This window comes from Oncorhynchus mykiss, chromosome 11 (assembly GCF_057628025.1).
Source record: "Oncorhynchus mykiss isolate SJ-2025 chromosome 11, ASM5762802v1, whole genome shotgun sequence".
In the NCBI taxonomy this organism is placed as follows: domain Eukaryota; kingdom Metazoa; phylum Chordata; class Actinopteri; order Salmoniformes; family Salmonidae; genus Oncorhynchus; species Oncorhynchus mykiss.
In genome coordinates, this window is record NC_143032.1 from 63,399,397 (window position 1) to 63,421,033 (window position 21,637).

Below are 21,637 nucleotides of genomic sequence, written 5' to 3' on the forward strand. Positions count from 1 at the left end.
CCGGGGCAGCTCTAGCAGGGTAGACATTTGATGAACTGACTTGTTAGAAGGGTGGCATCCTATGAAGGTGCCACATTGAAAGTCACTGAGCTCTTCAGTAAGGTCATTCTACTGCCAATGTTTGTTTATGGAGATTGCATGGCTGTGTGCGCGATTTTATACACCTGTCAGCAACAGGTGTGGCTGAAATGGCCGAATCCACTAATTTGAAGGGATGTCCACATACGTTTGTATATATAGTGTATGTCCTAGTCCATCCATAAGGTTAGGATTTAGGCTTGGGTAGTCTGGATCAGTGCTAAGAGGACTTCTGGAGCACTTGTCCCGGCCTGTACATGTTTGATTCCAGACTAGATGTATGTGGAGAAAGCCAGGCCTCTAGTGGTGAAAACGGACATTACCAAAACCACATGAGGTTAGGGTTTCGTTTGTAGTTTGGGCTAGAGTTAGGGTTAGGTTGAACTGGGAGGTGGGCATGAAGCTTGGGTTAGAGTCAGGGTAGAGGGTTAGAGTTCAACCTAGCCTCAAACACAACAACACTAACTCTAACCCTAGCTTCATGTCCACACCCCGGTTCAACCCTAATCCTAGCCTGAACCTACTTTCGTGTCCACACCCCGGTTCAAAAGTAGCCAAAACCCTAGCCTTAGTTAGTTTCATGTTCACATCCCTGTTCAACCCATACCCTAGCCTCAATCACAACCCTATCTTTAACTTTAGCTTCATTTTCACATCCCTGTTCAACCCATACCTTAGCCTCAATCACAACCCTAACTTTAACCCTAGCTTCATTTTCACATCCTTGTTCAACCCATACCTTAGCCTCAATCACAACCCTAACTTTAACCCTAGCTTCATTTTCACATCCTTGTTCAACCCATACCTTAGCCTCAATCACAACCCTATCTTTAACCCTAGCTTCATTTTCACATCCTTGTTCAACCCATACCTTAGCCTCAATCACAACCCTAACTTTAACCCTAGCTTCATTTTCACATCCTTGTTCAACCCATACCTTAGCCTCAATCACAACCCTAACTTTAACCCTAGCTTCATTTTCACATCCTTGTTCAACCCATACCTTAGCCTCAATCACAACCCTATCTTTAACCCTAGCTTCATTTTCACATCCTTGTTCAACCCATACCTTAGCCTCAATCACAACCCTAACTTTAACCCTAGCTTCATTTTCACATCCTTGTTCAACCCATACCTTAGCCTCAATCACAACCCTATCTTTAACTTTAGCTTCATTTTCACATCCCTGTTCAACCCATACCTTAGCCTCAATCACAACCCTAATACTTTCCTTGACCTCAACCCATGGTCATATCCATAACCCTATGTTATACATAGAATAATAATTTTCTCAGTTTGCCAAGGTTAGGTGATACAGGACATGGGCAGCAAAACCAGCTGAATTCTTCTTGAATGGGTAGAACTTGTAAAATATTAACTTCCCCAGTTTGTCCCTTAGGAGGCATACTTTCTCTAGAACTAGAGTGATCACACTGACAAGCTGAACACCGATCTCAAGAGGTAGCGAATGGATCTCCACACACAAACACACTGACAAGCTGAACACCGATCTCAAGAGGGAGCGAATGGATCTCCACACACAAACACACTGACAAGCTGAACACCGATCTCAAGAGGGAGCGAATGGATCTCCACACACAAACACACTGACAAGCTGAACACTGATCTCAAGAGGTAGCGAATGGATCTCCACACACAAACACACTGACAAGCTGAACACCGATCTCAAGAGGGAGCCAATGGATCTCCACACACAAACACACTGACAAGCTGAACACCGATCTCAAGAGGTAGCGAATGGATCTCCACACACAAACACACTGACAAGCTGAACACCGATCTCAAGAGGGAGCCAATGGATCTCCACACACAAACACAATACACACATGACATGAGTACAATTTGTTTATTTCCTATCATCTCAAAAACATAGTTTGTACATTGCTTGCACTTAAAGGTACAAATAGTATATCCAGTTTAATATCAGTCCACACTTTAATGAGGTGACCAGAGCGTGAGTGTACTATAGTTTCATGTAAAGCCTCTTCAAGTTCTTTAAAAGCACTTCATAAGTACAATGAATAATTATTATTATTATAATTATTGTTATTCATTATTATCATCTTAAGCCTTCATCAGTAATGACATGTTGAAGTGGCTTTTCACCGGCCAGGGGCAGTCATGAATATACTGTACATGATCACAGATGAAGAAGTAGATGACAGGGGATTTGACTGGAGCGATGTCAGTGGTCTCAAACTCAGCAGGATAATGCCTATTATTGATGTACAGGTAAATAATAATGTCTCACACAGACATCATGTTTGAGTTGAGATATTTCCCTTTTTTATCACATAGACTTAATATCAGTACGGCATATGGCATATACTAATTTCCCTGACTATCTTTCACAACACTGCATCTTGACATATAGTACGAGTTCACCAACAGTTAGCTAACAAGAACAGTATATAATAAGTAGTACATGAATACATCAGTAGAAAAGGTCAACACGTACAATAAGTAACACACACACACACACACACACACACACACACACACACACACACACACACACACACACACACACACACACACACACACACACACACACACACACAACTTCACCTCACAGCGAATCCCAGATAAAGCACATATTTAGTGTGTGTGATGCTTGCAGTGCCATACAGTACAACAAGAACATTAGAACAGTCACTCTACTGCAGGTATAACTACTAGGAGTACTATGTATAGGAAATCATTCATAGAATATTGCACTTGTTGGCCCATTGCACCCCACAGACAAAGCTATGAGGATGCACTTAAACATAGACAATATACACCTTTATAGATAGAAATATAGATAATTCAATGTCTTCATGCAACTTTTCTGAACCTTCATTTTTCTATGCAGAAACTCTAGACGGCGCAAAACAAACTACAGCCAGTTTTTTGGCACAATTATATATTTTTACTATTCTGTTTCTAGGTAATTTGTAGCTAAAGGATCAATGTAACTATTCACTTAATATATAGAAGAGATTATCTTTACTGGGATTTACAGGACATTCTCGATGTAAAGGACAATTTGCTTCAGCCAAGGATGGAGTGACAATAATAACATGATCCCTAAGCTGGTCAGGGATGTGGAAAAGGTGCACTAGTTTCTTATAAAAGGGAACCCATATACTGGAGCAGGTATATGAAATATGGATGTTTTGTCTGTTTCATAGAATATTGCTGTTTATCCAGTCAGACAGACTATCTATCATGGCTTCAGTATCCATCGGTCATAACATATCATATCTTGGCTGTGTTTAATTTGTGAATTATATGTTTTCATTTCTCTTGAGAAGTGGAAATGAGCAGGTTGGTATTTATTGACATAAATAATGTACTGGAGGCAGCTCTGCAGAGTGGTCACTAGGTGGCACAGCCACAAATTCATAAAATCTGATTTTAAACTTACCTTAACTCTAACCTTAACCACATTGCTAAGCCTAATGTCTAACCCTAACCTTAAATTAAGACCAAAAATCACATGTTTGTTTTCATACATTTCTACAACATAGACCATTTTGACTTTGCAGCTGGCCTATCTAGCAGAAACCACTCAGTTCTGCCTCCAGGGCAAGATTCAAAACAAGAAATGTCAATCTGCTGGAAATGAGGGAAGGGTTTATTGTTTGGGTAAAGCTAAATGTAAGGGTCTGGGTATAAAAACACAACTTAGGTTATTGGCTATTTGACATCACACTTGTATTATTCTTATTAAGGCTAGGAAAAGAGGATCTATTCAGTTTAGCAGAAATGCAGACACTCATCAGATCACACATCAGGACTACTACTACAAAACATGTACAGTATAATACAGTACTCACATAGACACAATGCATGTATAGTATATTCATTAAATATGAAATAAATGTGGCAGGTGAGCACAAAGGAGAAGAGGCCATGTTGGAAATACTAAAAGGCCACATTTGTTTTTATCCAAGGTAGATGATTGAAAGTACTCACACAGCCACACTCATTAATTTTTCCTAAAACACACAGGCACACGGTCACGCACGCACACACAAACTGCAAACAGAAATCACTACTACCTACCAGTTTGTATACAGTACACTTAATGATATAGTTTGGCTGTGGCAGAAGACTATGTAACAACAATACATACAAAATAAAAATAAATACATAAATAGAAGGATAAATAAATGAAAGCACTGATTATAACTGTGTGTCCGGCAGGTTTTACGATGGACAGTAAAAACAGTGACAGCTATGGGTTCTCCTCACAGAATTACAATTGATAACAAGTCTTTGAAGCCAGCTGGAAAGCTACTGTGCAGTACATGCATTGACCACACATTGAATTCTAAAAGCCTTTACGAGCATCATTTTTGTGAATATTGTATGGTAAACTAAAGAGAATAATGTATGTTTGTAATGTCCTATTATCAGCCACACTATAATAGGCCTCAGACCCTCTGTGTTTCCAGGTAAAGGTGTGAAGTGTGTATCTGTTCCTCAACACAGCTATGGAGAGGGACATACATTGATTGCTAGCCTGGTCACTGATCTGTGCTCTTGCCAACTCCACAATTCCATAAAGAGTTGGCAAGAGAGCAGAAACAAACTGGCACCAAGGCTAGTTGATTGCCATTGATGTTTAATGATAAAAGCGGTCGGATAACACACCACACTGTAAAGGAGTTACAGGCAGCTCAGTGGCAAGTCTAATTCTGTATTTCATATTACAGTACACCTACTATTATATAAATACGGTATCAATGCAAGTACTTGGTAATGACGCATACAGTACAATACCGTAAAATGTACCCTATTATACTACAAAAAAGTTAATTCTACCGTAATCAGAATGAATGAACGGATTAATGAAATTCATTGAGGGGAGGGGTTTGTACTTTACAGTATTTTACTGTAATTACAAGGGAGTGGTGCAAGCAAGTTGGCTGCTATGTAAAGTGTTTACACATTATATCATATTAATTCATATTTGGTGTTTTGTATCACTTGCCTATCTAGAGGCCTTAACCAAGGTTTCCAAACTGACAGCGACTACAGGGCAAAACAGACCAAAAGGACCTGGCAACATGCTCAACCACTTAAGGTTTGACTTGCTGCCACTCTAATCTGTCCACTATACATTATGAATGAATGGGTCACTATCACCACATAGCAGTCAAATTGGTACAGCATTCTCACATGCAGGTGCAAGCCTCAAAATATGTTAAAGGGAATATTACCTTTCTCTATGTTTTTCATTAGTCCACCGATGATACAGTCCCTTGTTTTTTTGCATGTCAGCAATCAAGTTTTCAAGATAAATAACTTTCAAAATACCGAAAGTGTCACAGTATGATGCGTTTTGAATATCTTGAAAACTTGAATGCTGACATGCAGAACATTTAGGGACTGATTAAACAGTGAAACAAAAACAAAAATATCCTTTTTGAGATGCACAACAATACCATGCACCCATTAGTGGTCAAAAGGTTTTTGGCCCTCAAAAGATACGGTATGGTGCTGTATTCTGTGGGGGGGAATTACAGTACCATTCGAAACAAAGCAATGACTTCTCCGACCAAAACGTTTTCCCACAATGTACCATAATATACAGTATGCTGTAGTAAAACGTTTCAGAGTATTTTACCAATGATCATACTCAAAATGACTGAATAAATTAGTTTTCTGTTACAGTGCAGGATACAGAAAGACAAGTGTGAACAACTCCAGTCCACTAGGGATGAAGTCCTTCTGGTTTTCCTTCCATCCTGGCACTTAATTGATCAACTACTGTCACTGATTGGCCAGACAGTGCACCTACAGCAGCTACACTGGTCAATCTCTGACTAAAAGGCAAGGAGGAAAGTCATCCTTCACAGCAGCCATCCAGGACTTTAGTTGTGCACCCCTGCTTTAAAGGCCCAGTACAGTAAAAAATGTGATTTCCTGTGTTTTATATATATTTCCATACTATGAGGTTGGAATAATACTGTGACTGTGTAAATTATGATAATGCCCTTTTAGTGTAAGAGCAGTTTGAAAAGGCCGCCTGAAATTTCAGCCTGTTTTGGTGGAATGGAGTTTTGGCCTGCCTATTGACAACACCAGGCGTTAAATTAGGAAATAGACCAATAAGAAAGAGAGTTCCAAACCTCTCTGCCAATAACAGCTAGTTTTCAGTTGTCCCCTCCCCACTCAGACCACTCCCAAGACCACTTGCTATAGCAAAATTCTTGCTTGAGAAATTGCTCTTTGCTAAGAAGCAATTTTGTTTATTTTTTACCATTTTAATTGAAAACAATAACAGTAAGGTATTTTATTGTTACCCAGAAATTATATGATATTAAGATTTTAAAAATATCAGCATTGTACTTTTAAGACTGTCTGTATCCAAAATAGCACCCTATTCCCTACATAGTGAACTACTTTTGACAAGAGCACTATGTGGGTCCTGCTCAAGTAGTGCATTATATAAGGCAGGGGTTCTTAAACTTTTTCAGCTCGAGACCCAAATAAAAAATGTACCATCATCCCGTGAACCAAATCGTCCTCCAACGACTCATATTAAGAAGAAATTGTGTGTGATTATAGATGTATTCTATAATGCGACTCACCTCTCACATGCCCAGGCCCCATTTTGCGTCCCAACCCATAGTTTAAGAAACTCTGAAATAGGTAATAGGATGTAATTTGGGATGCAGACTACATCTAAGGGACTGGGTATCTTGGCGACACAGTAACTGGGAGGAGCCACTAACAGTTGCAGGCGGGCTGCTGGAGGGGCGGGGCGCTGTCTGTCAGTTTGGCGCTGGGTGTTCCCATGGTAACGGCGGTGTCAGTGTCCAGGCTTTCGGACATCCTGTCACAGATGATGTCAACGAGGCGCTCGAAGGTCTGCTTGACGTTGATGTTGTCCTTGGCACTTGTCTCAAAGAACTCAAAACCTGTGAAGGGATAGAGAGACAGAATAATATATTGTTGGTGATGTTTACAAGAAGTAAATGATCCACATTCAGAAATCTCTTGACGTAATGTCTTAGTGGAAATGTAAGGCTGTCAAATACTGTAGGTCATGCTTACAATAAGTCAATGGACTTACAGAAGCCCATGTAGGCACTGGTGCTGCGAATCAGTATGAGCTGTAGCATTATAGATCTTCGTATCTATCTGACTGTTGATGTTTCAATGTGTTCATTCTTTTATCTCTGCTTATATAAAGTGTCCCTGATCAATGAAATGACAGCAGCTCACCCAGTTGTTCTGCCAGTTGTCTCCCACTGTCTGCAGCCACCACCCTCTCCTCCTGCATGTCACATTTGTTCCCAGCCAACACCACCTGGGCGTTGTCCCACGAATAGGTCTTAATCTGGGTCGACCTGCACATGCACATACACACACACACACACACACACATGAACAGAAAAAAACAGGAACTAAAACTCAAAACAGAGCACTGCATCTATCTACTAGACGCTATAAGTGATAAGCTGATACAGTGAAAACAACACACCTCCTATATCATCAGATCAGGACGATGAGGTGCTACAGTAGGACTGGAATCTGGGAGAAACATTTCAGGAACACATTTCCCCTGTGGCCACACAGAAAGAAGGCCAGAGCACCAGCGGAACACAATAATGTACTGTGATGTCAGCACTGCTCAGTCCAGATCAGACTGGTCATAGGAGTTGAGATATAGGTCAATTCACATCTGGCTATTGACTGCTATAACACAACATGACATCCTAGTCAAAAACAGCTTTTCTGAACCGGGGTTTGCATTAAATGTTTACATATAATTGACCTCTAGGTTATCCTATATTTAGTGTCAAAATGATTACCGATGTCTATGTTTATCTCTCACAATTATTAGTTATGTGTTTCAATTATCAATAACCAGGAGAGGAGAGAAGAGGAGAGGTGCAGCAGCGTCTATTTCTGTGAAGAGCATAGGCGTGCCTTCGTCCCTATTAGGAGACAACTGCGTCATACACAGGAAATTATTTTGTGTCAGGACACGAGCTCATTCACATAAAGCCTGGCAGGGAAGGAGCCGTTGCCATGGAAACAATGCATCTTTGCCCTAAACCTTGTAACCAGGAAGAACAATAGAGAATGGAATAAAAACCTACCATTAGAAGAAGTATGTTTAGGTTGTTGGATAGAATGATAAAGCATTGTTGTGCTCTGTCTGCTCTATGCTCTAGAGCAGTGGTTCCCAAATGTTTTATAGTCCCGGACCTCCATTCAACCTCCAGCTGCATACCCCCTCTAGCACCAGGGTCAGCTCACTCTCAAATGTTGTCTTTTGCCATCATTGTAAGCCTGCCACACATACACTATAAGATACATTTATTAAACATAAGAATTAGTGTGAGTTTTTGTCACAACCCGGCTCGTGGGAAGTGACAAAGAACTCTGATAGGACCAGGACAAAAATAATAATATAATAATAATCAATAATTTTGCTCTTTATTTAGCCATCTTAAATATAAAACCTTCTTTGTTCATCGAAGATTGTGAATTGAAAGGATACACATAACTCTGCAATGTTGGGTTGTATTAAAGAGAGTCTCATTATTTTTCCATACACAGTCTGTGCCAGTATTTTGTTTTCATGCTAGTGAGGGCCGAGAATCCACTCTCACATAGGTACGTGGTTGCAAAGGACATCAGTGTCTTAACAGCGCGATTTGTGTCATGCCCTGACCTTAGAGAGTCGTTTTATTTCTCTATTTGGTTAGGTCAGGGTGTGATGTGGGGTGGGCATTCTATGTTTTATTTTCTATGTTCCTTTATTTCTATGTTTTGGCCGGGTATGGTTCTCAATCAGGGACAGCTGTCTATCGTTGTCTAGCCCTTTTTCCCTCCTTTCAGTGTGGGTAGTTAACTTTGTTAGAGGTATCATAGCCCTGTTAAGCTTCACGGTCGTTTGTATTGGTTATGGTTTTTGTTGGCGACATTCTAAATAAAAGGAATATGTAAGCTCACCGCGCTGCGCTTTGGTCCGCTTCTTACGACGTCCGTGACAGAACTACCCACCACAAAAGAACCAAGCAGTGTGGTAAAAAGGAGGACTGGACATGGGATGACATCCTGGACGGCAAAGGATCCTGGACATGTGAGGAGATCCTGGCCGGAAGGGATCGCCTTCCATGGGAACAGGTGGAAGCAGCCAGGAAGGCAGAGGCAGCTGGTAAAGGGGCCCATCGTTACGAGGGAACACGTCTAGCTAGGAAGCCCGACCTGAGCCAACTCCCCGTGCTTACTGTGGGGAGAAGCGTGGTACTGGTCAGGCACCGTGTTATGCGGTGGAGCGCACGGTGTCTCCAATGCGCGTTCACAGCCTGGTGCACTACATCCCAGCTCCCCGCATCTGCCGGGCTAGGGTGAGCATCCAGCCAGGAAGGATGGTGCCGGCTCAGCGCGCCTGGTCTCCAGTGCGTCTCTCTGTGCACTGTGTCTCCGGTACGTCTGCAAAACCCAGTGCATCCTGTGCCAGCGCCCCGCATTTGCAGGGCGAAGATAATCATCCAGCCAGGACGGGTTGTGCAGGCTCTACGCTCGAGACCTCCAGTGCACCTCCACGGCCCAGTGTATCCGGTGCCTCCGCCAAGAACAAAGATGTCTCCCCAGCCTGGTGAGTCCTGTGCCTGCACCCAGAACCAAGCCTCCAGTATGTCTCCCCAGTCTGGTGAGTCCTGTGCCTGCGCCCAGAACCAAGCCTCCAGTGATGATCCATGGCAAGAAGCCTCCAGTGATGGTCCATGGCAAGAAGCCTCCAGTGATGGTCCATGGCAAGAAGCCTCCAGTGATGGTCCATGGCAAGAAGCCTCCAGTGATGGTCCATGGCAAGAAGCCTCCAGTGATGAACCATGGCACGAAGCCTCCAGTGATGATCCATGGCACGAAGCCTCCAGTGAGGATCCATGGCACGAAGCCTCCAGTGATGGTCCATGGCAAGAAGCCTCCAGTGATGATCCATGGCACGAAGCCTCCAGTGATGATCCATGGTAAGAAGCCTCCAGTGATGGTCCATGGCAAGAAGCCTCCAGTGATGATCCATGGAGAGAAGCCTCCAGTGATGGTCCATGGCAAGAAGCCTCCAGTGATGGTCCATGGCAAGAAGCCTCCAGTGATGATCCATGGCACGAAGCCTCCAGTGATGATCCATGGCACGAAGCCTCCAGTGATGGTCCATGGCACGAAGCCTCCAGTGATGGTCCATGGCAAGAAGCCTCCAGTGATGATCCATGGCACGAAGCCTCCAGTGATGATCCATGGCACGAAGCCTCCAGTGATGGTCCATGGCAAGAAGCCTCCAGTGATGATCCATGGCAAGAATCCTCCAGTGATGATCCATGGCACGAATCCTCCAGTGATGGTTCATGGCACGAAGCCTCCAGTGAGGAGTCATGGCAAGAAGCCTCCAGTGATGATCCATGGCACGAAACCTCCAGTGATGGTCCATGGCAAGAAGCCTCCAGTGATGATCCATGACAAGAATCCTCCAGTGATGATCCATGGCAAGAATCCTCCAGTGATGATCCATGGCACGAAGCCTCCAGTGATGATCCATGGCACGAAGCCTCCAGTGATGATCCATGGCACGAAGCCTCCAGTGATGATCCATGACACGAAGCCTACAGTGATGATCCATGGCACGAAGCCTCCAGTGATGATCCATGGCACGAAGCCTCCAGTGATGGTCCATGGCAAGAAGCCTCCAGTGATGATCCATGGCAAGAATCCTCCAGTGATGGTTCATGGCACGAAGCCTCCAGTGAGGAGTCATGGCAAGAAGCCTCCAGTGATGATCCATGGCACGAAGCCTACAGTGATGATCCATGGCAAGAAGCCTCCAGTGATGATCCATGGCACGAAGCCCCCAGTGATGGTCCATGGCAAGAAGCCTCCAGTGATGATCCATGGCAAGAATCCTCCAGTGATGGTTTATGGCACGAAGCCTCCAGTGAGGAGTCATGGCAAGAAGCCTCCAGTGATGATCCATGGCACGAAGCCTCCAGTGATGATCCATGGCAAGAAGCCTCCAGTGATGGTCCATGGCAAGAAGCCTCCAGTGATGGTCCATGGCAAGAAGCCTCCAGTGATGATCCATGGCAAGAAGCCTCCAGTGATGATCCATGGCAAGAATCCTCCAGTGAGGAGTCATGGCACAAAGCCTCCAGTGAGGAGTCATGGCACGAAGCCTCCAACGACGGCCTCCAGTCCGGAGCCTCCAGCAACGGCCTCCAGTCCGGAGCCTCCAGCGAGGGTGCCCAGTCCGGGGCCGCAGCAAGCCTGACAGCTTGAAAGACATTTGGACACTACAGTGAAAATGGTTAACTTTGTTACAGCAAGGCCCCTGATCTCTCGTGTATTTTCTGCACTATGCAATGATATGGGAAGCGACCATGTAACGCTTTTACAACATACAGAAGTGCGGTGGTTATCAAGGGGCAAAGTATTGCCATGTTTTTTTTAATTGAGAGATGAGCTTAAAGTTTTCTTTACTGACCATAATTTTCATTTGTCTGACCGCTTGCATGATGACGAGTTTCTCACACGACTGGCCTATCTGGGTGATGTTTTTTCTCACCTGAATGATCTGAATCTAGGATTACAGGAACTCTCCGCAACTATATTCAATGTGCGGTACGAAACTGAGGCTATGATTAAGAAGTTGGAGCTCTTCTCTGCCTGCATTAACAAGGACAACACACAGGTCTTTCTATCAATGTATGATTTTTTGTGTGCAAATGAACTCAAGCTGATGGACAATGTCAAATGTGATATAGTGAGTTGGGTGCGCAATTACGTAGGTACTTTCCCAAAACGGATGACACAAACAACTGGATTCGTTATCCCTTTCATGCCCTGCCTCCAGTCCACTTGCCGATATTTGAACAAGAGAGCCTCATTGAAATTGCAACAAGAGGTTCTGTGAAAATATAATTTAATCAGAAGCCACTGCCAGAGTATCCTGCCTTGGCAAATTGTCACGGACGTCGTAAGAAGCGGACCAAAGCGCAGCGTGGTGAGCTTACATATTCCTTTTATTTAGAATGTCGCCAACAAAAACCATAAACAATACAAACGACCCTGAAGCTTAACAGGACTATGATACCTCTAACAAAGTTAACTACCCACACTGAAAGGAGGGAAAAAGGGCTACCTAAGTATGATTCTCAGTCAGAGACAACGATAGACAGCTGTCCCTAATTGAGAACCATACCCGGCCAAAACATAGAAATAAAGAAACACATCACAGAGAAATAAGAAAATGTGAAGAAATGTAAAAAAAAAAAAAAAAAGTGAATCACGTTTTTATTTGGTGTGCCTTCAACGGCATTGCGTACCCCAGTTTGGGAATACCTGGTCTAGAGAAAAAGCTCACTGATTTGAACAGCTCCAGGACAATACCAGTCATTAGCTACTGTAAAAAATATAAACGCATGTAAAGTGTTGGTCCCATGTTTCATGAGCTGAAATAAAAGATCCCAGAAATGTTCCATATGCACAAAAAGCTTGTTTTCACTCAAATGTTATGCACACATTTGTTTACATCCTTGTTAGTGAGAATTTCTCCTTTGCCAAGATAATCCATCTACCTGACAGATGTGGCATATCAAGAAGCTGATTAACCGGCATGATTATTACACAGGTGTACCTTGTGCTGGGGACAATAAAAGGCCACTCTAAAATGTGCAGTTTTGTCACACAACACAATGCCACAGATGTCTCAAGTTTTGAGGGAGCAGGCAATTGGCATGCTGACTGCAGGAATGTCCTCCAGAGCTGTTGCCAGATAATTTAATGTTCATTTATCTACCATAAGCTGACTCCAATGCTGTTGTAGAGAATTTGGCAGTACATCCAACAGGCATCACCACCGCAGACCACGTGTAGCCATGCCAGCTCAGGAACTCCACATCCAGCTTCTTCACCTGCGGGATTGTCGGAGACCAGCCTCCCGGACAGCTGATGAAACTGAGGAGTAATTCTATCTGTAATAAATCCCTTTTCTGGGGAAAAACTCATTCTGATTGGCTGGGCCTGGCTCCCCAGTGGGTGGGCTTATGCCCTCCCAGGCTCACCCAAGGCTGCGCCCCTGCCCAGTCATGTGAAATCCATAGATCAGGGCCTAAAGAATTTATTTCAGTTGACTGATTTCCTTATATGAACTGTAACTCAATAAAATTGTTGAAATTGTTGCGTCTTTATATTTTTATATTTTTGTTCATATTACATGTACACAACCACAGTGAAAAGAGATGTTTAACCAGTCTAATTTCTACACATTATGCCCCACACACAATGCCAACACTCTTTTTGTTTCACCTTGAGACAGTTCATAGTTTTGTCAAGTGCATCCATCAAAACCTTCTGGTAGACTTTATCCCAGAAACCTATTGTTTGTGACTGATGAAATATACTCCTCTTGTGTTCTTATTTCTAGTCCTGAATAAATCATGTTGAATCCAGGGTACAGGAAACACACAGTACAGGTTAGTGTAGGTATTCAGTATTCAGATGGAAATAGCTTGTGTGGTTTACAAAGACAGCGATTCATGACTTTGCCCGACCTTCCCAGGGACCCCCACACAGGTGGGCTAGTGGCTCTCTGACAGCAAGCGCTCTAATCAATACGCTTAGATAAGGAGATACAGAAAGGGATGAAGGTCAGCTATTTGGGTCTGTTTCTTCACAGGGAGAAATCTTATACTCATCCTATCTCAATACAACCCAACAACAACACACCTCTTCTGTTGTCCTTGTCCATAAAGATAAGTAGTCTTTCTGAGAATGTGGTTAAGATAAACAGTACTTAATCCATAACATGGCATCTGAAGTTACTTCCTTCCCTCGTGTATTTCATGATGCATGATGTACTGACACAACATTGCAGTCTTACCAACGTGCTGATGAAAGATGTATTGCTGGTACGTATTGGTTTTCGATGAGAAAAGAAACGTATGCTATTCGGCACTCATTTTCCTCCTAGAGAGGGTGAAAATGTTTTGTACCCCAGTAAAACTCACCAGTCCTGCACACAATGGAAGGACTCCTCGTTTGTGATGTCATACATAAGGATGAAGCCCATGGCTCCGCGGTAGTAAGCAGTGGTGATGGTCCGGTACCGCTCCTGCCCCGCCGTGTCCTGGAGAGATACAGAACATTATTATTGCTGGTCACAAACAAATGCACATGCATGTACACACAGACACACAGACACACACACACATGCACAGTCACACAGATAACTAACAGTTAGTCACAGCGAAAGTCTCCCATCCTTCATGTGTGTATTTATTCTGGACCGGTTTGGCTGGTTGTGATTATCATATGCATAATGCATCGCTGACTGGTTTGGCTGGCTATGATTATCATGAATGCTGCATGGCTGTCATTGATAGGAAGGTCATTATCTATTCACAGATTCTAGAGGTTCAAGTCTTCCCAGTAAAGCCACTGTGGTGGCTGAGGCCTACTGGAAGTGCCATATTGTATTATGTAATGTCTATGGGCTTACAGTAAACATATTGTATAGGGGCTATTGATTGTCATAGCTGGTACTCTAGATAGCATATCAGTCATGTAGCAGACTGTCTGATTCATCAAAAGGAAAATGGCAAATGGCCATTTTGTCTGATTTCCAACTCCTGTTTGAAGTAGGTCGTTGGAGGGGTCAAAATCCCACTGTCCTTTTGCGAAAACACTAAAACTATCTGTCATCTGTGTTCTGTAGGGGATTCTAAGCCAAAACAGTGCTGGGTTACATTAGCTCCAGAGAGGCCTGCTCTGCTCTGTGAATATGGCTATAATTATGTCTGTGTGGTAGCCAGAGGACATATCTGACCTTCAAAAGCACACACAGCTCAAAGGCTGCCTCCCTCCATCTCCTTCATACAGCAGCTGGGCTGAGCAATGGAAACCCACAATAATACACACTAACACATTGATGTATTGTATGTGCACCTACATATACACATGCATGAGGGTGTACAGGTGTGTGTGTGTTATTTTTTTGTACAATACAATATGCACAGTAGGCCTATGTAATTACTGAGTCCTATATAATGTATTGAAAGGAAATCATTTGAGCCTTTTTCACACATTGTGCTAATGGTTCTCTTGTTTGGCAGACTGTGACATTACTTTACATTAAACATGAATCTAGACAATGCTTTGACTGCTGACTTTCCTCTTGGCTGAATACTGAGGACATACTGTATGCATCCACACACTTCATTACACTATCGATTCAGGGCAAAGTGCCTGACGATGACCCTTTTTATCTCTGGGTTATTTGAGTGTGCAGCTTTGCTTGTTCTTAGCTAAAAGACACAGCAAGACAGAAAAATCCTGCTGAGTTCAGTGAACAGGAGTTCCATTAGAAACTACCTGACTGAGTGTGTTTATGCATCACCATGGACCCCAGTGTGAATAAGCCCAAGAAATGGACAGACCATTTAGTACAGTCAGTGCAGAGTGACAGTAGGGATTGAATCTTACTGGTCAATTCTGGTATACTGTGGCTCGTCAGGAATAGTACAGTACTCAAACATGATTATGATAATACATAAAACTATAACCAGTAAACGTAACTGTATTTGCAAATGACTATGACACACTATTTCACGTGTATATTAATATTGTAAATCCAACAAGGACATCATCCATTATTATAAAATGATCACTGAAGGAACAGTTCTCTCAAAACGCCCAATTAGACAACCTAGAGCTTATTCATTTGAATGCTTTCTCTGGCAATTCTGCCTCTGTTAGAACCTGCTTGTCTTTCCTTCACTGACAAAAAACAATTACCCTTATTACTCAGAATTTAAACTGTTTACATTCAACCCTGCTTTTCTGCTTCCTGATAAAGTGTGTGTAATTTGTGTCCCATGCAAATCAGCTGATTAACTGCTACAGTACTGTCTGGGACTAATGAATTGGTGGAACAGACAGTAAATATGACAGCGAACAGCATTGCCTCTCTAAGAGAGAGAAAGAGTGGGTGTTTGGAGGAAGAAGGCTTTAAACTGAAGCCTTAGCTGCCTCAGAGCTGCTCAGAAACAAACTCTTCCATCTCCGAAACCTCCTAATTAAAAGAGCCTTAGGCAAAGTCGGCCAACCACAGGAGGGGAACACACAGTCTGAGAGGAGTGTTATTCAGTGATGATGTCCTTCAGCTAAGGGTTACAAGCATCCTGCTAACGATGACACATCCATCTGTCTCGGTTCTCTACGTTGCCCTGTCTCGGTTCTCTACGTTGCCCTGTCTCGGTTCTCTACATTGCCCTGTCTCGGTTCTCTACATTTCCCTGTCTCGGTTCTCTACATTGCCCTGTCTCGCATTCAATCACTCTAGGTCTTGTTCATACAGATAAGCGGCACAAGCCACCTCAAATGTAATTGTGACTGGATCCTAGTTGGCTCATAGAAATCTATAACAATGTAGAAGTCAGTATACCAGTTGCTTGGTAACCGTAACAGGAATGGACAAAAAGATTTGAAGCAGCAAACAATTATGTTTGTTAAGTTTAACTACAAGTGTGTTTTCTGAAAACAAATTACTCAGGAGAAATGGAGGGAATGAATGCTTGGCAAACCATGAGCCATCTAGTTACAACCTGTCACAGTGCTAGATAGTTATTGATCAAGAGTAGGGGACAGGGGAAGGGGCCTGGCTATGGATTGACAGTCTAATGTGGTTTACAGACCAGGGTCATTCGGTTAAAAGAAAGGGAGATTGGACAGGGGAGTTTCTTTTTCCAGACTCCCCTTAATAATTAGTAAAGGCTTTTGTTTCATGTTCAATAGAACCTCCATTAGCCCACTGTTAGGTTAGTCCTCCAAAAACTCCTTGGGAGGCTAGAATACAAATTACATGAGAAGACACTGATTATTTCAATAGTTACGAGCCCCTTGGGAATGAATGAGAGTGCATAATTGTAATGATGAGAGACTGACAATGTCTGAAATAGATTGACTACTCTAGGCTGATGCCGAGCCCCTGTAGGAGAAGAATGAATTTGCCTCTAGAGGCTGATTTATGGTCTCTTATGTATTTTTCCTTCTAATGGTTAATGTTAGGGTTGGATAATGTAAACTAGATCTGTGCCTGCGGGCAACTTCTAACAAGAGCCTATAGTTCCTATGACTACTGTAGGTCGGGATGTCTCCTAATATGCATACTACTTATGAGCTAGCGGCAATACGCTGGTGATATCAAAATAGATTTCAATGAGAGATACAAAATATTGAGTTTCTCCATGAGTAAGTTGGAAGTTGGAGTGTGGTTGCAAAGGCAGAATCATCTTGAAAAGCTCAGCACTGCTTAATGGCTTTTCTGGCCATTGTTAAACTGTTTTGAATGTAGCCATTTTACAGCACTGGTAATCTACTAAAACTGGCATTGACATTTTGAGCTTAATACTGTTGAGTATTTAGATCAAATGATCAAAATTACTGTTCATTAACCAAGGCAAGATAAGATCAATATTGCAGTTGAATGAATAGCTGATATTTGTCCAAACTGTAGTTGAAAAGCTATACTTACATTAGACATTATCTATTACAATAGTAAGTCCCCTGGACTTTAGAGACATACTTACCCAGATCTGCAATTTGATCCTCTTGTCATTCTTGTAGACAGTCTTGACTTTGAAGTCGATGCCCACAGTGCTGACGAAGGCTGAGGTGAAGGCGTCGTCAGCGTAGCGGAAAAGGAAGGAGGTTTTACCCACGCTGCTGTTCCCAATGATCAGCAGCTTGAACATGTAGTCAAAGTTCTGGTCCCCACCCTCCTTCCCTTGAGTGGTCCCCTGAGTGGCAGACATCTGGTAATATCAGGAGTCACAGTGTAAAAGGTCATGACAAACTTAAAATCAACTCATTGGAATTAGAAATGTTGCATGGAGGAGGGACGTCAAGGACGTGTAAAAGAAGAATAAATTATTAAACTAATCACACACAGACCCAGCCTGGTTTCATAGACTAGACATAACATAGTTAACGTAAATCCTGTGACACTCAAATTAATATGATGTTACGTTTGGTATGGTTACATAGGACAGGGGTTACTTAAGGCAAAAACAAAAGTAGTGTGGTTGGTCATATAACTCAAATGTCTAGCATCCCAAAGGTTGTCGAATCTCATCAGGGTAAACTTTAACATTTTAGCTAATTATCAACTTTTCAACTACTTACTACTTTTTAGCTACTCTGCAACTACTTAGCATGTTATCTAAACCTTCCCATAACCCTAACATTAACCCTTTTAGATAACCCTTCCCCTAACCTTTACCCTTTAACCTAACTCCTAAACTTAATCCTAACCTTAACCTTAACCCTAACCCTAACCTCTAAACCTAACCCCTAGCCTAGCTATATTAGCCAGCTAGCTAACATTAGCCACCTTGTAACATATCATACGTTTTGTAAATTGTTTACATATTCTACCTTTTGCAGATGTGTAACATATTGTACATTTGGCAAATTCGTAATGTAACGGATGTGAATCGGCTAGCTAGTTAGCGGTGGTGCGCGCTAAATAGCGTTTCAATTGGTGATGTCACTTGCTCTGAGACCTTGAAGTAGTGGTTCCCCTTGCTCTGCAATGGCCGTGGCTTTTGTGGAGCGATGGGTAACAATGCTTCGTGGGTGACTGTTGTTGATGTGTGCAGAGGGTCCCTGGTTCGAGCCCAGGTTGGGGCGAGGGGACGGTCTAAAGTTATACTGTTACATTGGTGCCGTGACCCGGATCACTGGTTGCTGCGGAAAAGGAGGAGGTCAAAAGGGGGGTGAGTGTAATGGATGTGAAACGGCTAGCTAGTTAGCGGTGGTGCGCGCTAAATAACGTTTCAATTGGTGATGTCACTTGCTCTGAGACCCTGAAGTAGTGGTTCCCCTTGCTCTGCAAGGGCCGCTGCTTTTGTGGAGCGATGGGTAACGATGCTTCGAGGGTGACTGTTGTTGATGTGTGCAGAGAGTCCCTGGTTCCCGCCCGGGTATGGGCGAGGGGACGGTCTAAAGTTATACTGTTACAGTAACATATAATATAAATTGTAATTCGTAACATATATCATATGAAATGGGTGGTGAACAACCACAAAATGAATACATACCATACAAAACGTAACATTTCATACTAAATGGAGTGTCTCTGATTAACGTAAGACTAATATGAAATGCTCAGACCAGATTGACACACCAGTCTCTCAGTTAGGTGTTAAAAGCACAGACTGTGTGTCTGATAGCAGATGGCTTTGTGGAATAAACCAGAAAAGCACTACACACCCTGGGGAATTGAAGAGTCCACCTGTGTTCTACATCCTCACATCTATGTGCCTGCCAATGAACATCAGTCAGATCCTTCACAAGGTGTTTGATCAATTAGGCTTGGATTTATCAAGGGGTATGCCAATCAATTCTACAATCCAATTACTGACTCTAGGAAATACAAAATGTGGAATGTTGAATCGTTCTTGCAAAATTCGCCATCATTTGTCAGCATTCTACAAAGATACAACTAGACTACAGCAGACATCTTTGTTCCTAATAGCCTTAATGTTTTTCTCTGTGCCTCAGCAATCTGCCATGTCAAACATGTGCCTGTTCTGTTTGTTCTGTTACACGAAGAATGATGCTTTCGGTTTTACATCAAGCAAGTCTACAATTGCATTATTAACAACACTGTACAATGTTTCGTAAACTAAATGTAATTTTACTTTACGCAATAAGCTATACAAGGACACATCATGTTAGGTGTTTAATGCGCTAATTTCCATTTTAAAATGTTATGATGACGACGAAAATACACTCTTCCATTTTGCTACACAGATGTAGCCCTCTTAAATTGGATAAAACCTCACAGAATGTTGGATAATCGCAAATACACTGTAATCTATAGTAGCCGCCCTAGGTCAATCAAGTTCTTCCCGAAATTATATCACAGTCTAGAAAAAATGACATGATGTAGAAAACATATCTGACGACATTATAGCAAACAAACCTCATTCGAAGGCTTCGTGTCAGTCAGTGGCTTTTCCTAGTTTATATATCAGGCTGTTGTTATATAAATTCTTACGGTTGGAGACAGTTCTGTTTGAGCCGAGGCAATTTCAGTACCTCGGAGCTGTCCCCGTGTTTTCCCGAAACTGAACCGTTGGAAAGCGTAGTAAGCACGTTCAAAGACGTCAAAGTTCACAATATGGGGCTTGTAGTCTTCGTAATGCAAAAAGCGCTCCAGGAGATTGAAATATTAAAGCGATGTGACTACATCATTCAGCATACAACACAGTCACTTTGACAACAGCTGTGGGCCTGCATTACTCTTGATAAGCTCAAGAAAACCACCAAACTACATGAAGACTGCATAAACATTTTTTTTTATATATTTTTGTGACCATTTTCATTTTACTAATGAAGTATTTTGGCAACTATAACATTTCCTCTGTGGCATTAGCAAAAACTATGCTTGCTTTTAGAATAAACAATATCACATTTCACAAATGTGCGTTTAGTCTACTACATGAATTTGATCAATGTAATGATTATGTGTATTTGGAGTTCTGTATAGCCTCATTAAACCTGGATACTATACAGATAGATGCTGGTAAGATCTTACCTTTCCGTATAAATCCATGTAGGCTGTGCTACCCACTAATAAAAAAATAAAACAAAATGTATTGTGATATGAGCCAAATGTTAATGAAAACAGTAAACCTCGACCGATATTACAAGACCTTCTTTCTGAAATTAATTATTTGTGAAGTCAATAATGGCTACTCGTTCTGAGCATCACTGCCGTCAGTCTCTCAGCCCCCGCCCCGAAATCATGCTCCGCTTCAGAGAACAGTAAACAGAACAGGAGGTGGCGGTGCACATGATTGATAGCGTCTCTGGCCTCGGCGTGCCGGGGTTAAGCAGATGGAGTCAAGATGTGCAACAATGTGTCAGTTACAATTATGCCTTTATCATCATTTTGGAAAATAGATAAGATCATACTGGAAAAATTATATAGGGGTAGGCCTATACAGCAAAATACAGAAAATTCAAACATCTAGGTATGGCCTTTATGAGATTTGCAATATTGTCTTTAAACCTTGGATGGGGGCTGTTAGAAAATGTGGGAAATATTGTGCCAATGTCACACAAACTTGGATAGTAATTATAGTAAATAGTAATGTACAATTAACAATGTCTACACTGTATTTCTGATCAATTTGATGTTATTTTAATGGCTTTTCTTTTAAAAACAAGGACATTTCTAAGTGACCCCAAACTTTTGAATGGTAGTGTATATATGGATGTCGATTAAGGCAGCCCCCCGCACCTCTCTGATTCAGAGGGGGTTGGGTTAAATGCGGAAGACACATTTCAGTTGAATGCATTCAGTTGTACAACTGACTAGGTATCCCCCTTTACATCACCCATATACAATAATATGTCATCATAGTCAACAGCCCCTCCACATTTCATTCAGTCCATTTATCATCTGTGCCAGGCTCACTTGGCTACTGTTCTAGACAACTGGACCGCACCTGTTCTCTGTTGCTAT

At 42.3% G+C, this 21,637-nt stretch overlaps 1 protein-coding gene across 2 annotated transcripts; it reads right to left on the minus strand.

The window, feature by feature from the left end:
- Positions 1-1,931: 1,931 nt before the first annotated feature.
- Positions 1,932-20,907, minus strand: rab3c (RAB3C, member RAS oncogene family). 2 transcript variants are annotated; one of them, XM_021621738.3, is made up of 5 exons: positions 20,705-20,907; positions 17,691-17,915; positions 14,112-14,230; positions 7,321-7,445; positions 1,932-7,013 (listed from the first exon to the last, which is right to left on the minus strand). In XM_021621738.3, exons 1-5 carry the CDS (start codon positions 20,720-20,722, stop codon positions 6,823-6,825), a joined length of 678 nt encoding a protein of 225 aa, XP_021477413.1. In that variant the 5' UTR covers positions 20,723-20,907; the 3' UTR covers positions 1,932-6,822. The 2 variants fall into 2 exon arrangements, with proteins under 2 accessions (XP_021477413.1, XP_021477414.1); XM_021621739.3 differs by lacking the exon at positions 20,705-20,907 and adding an exon at positions 20,090-20,263.
- Between the last annotated feature and the right edge of the window lie 730 nt (positions 20,908-21,637).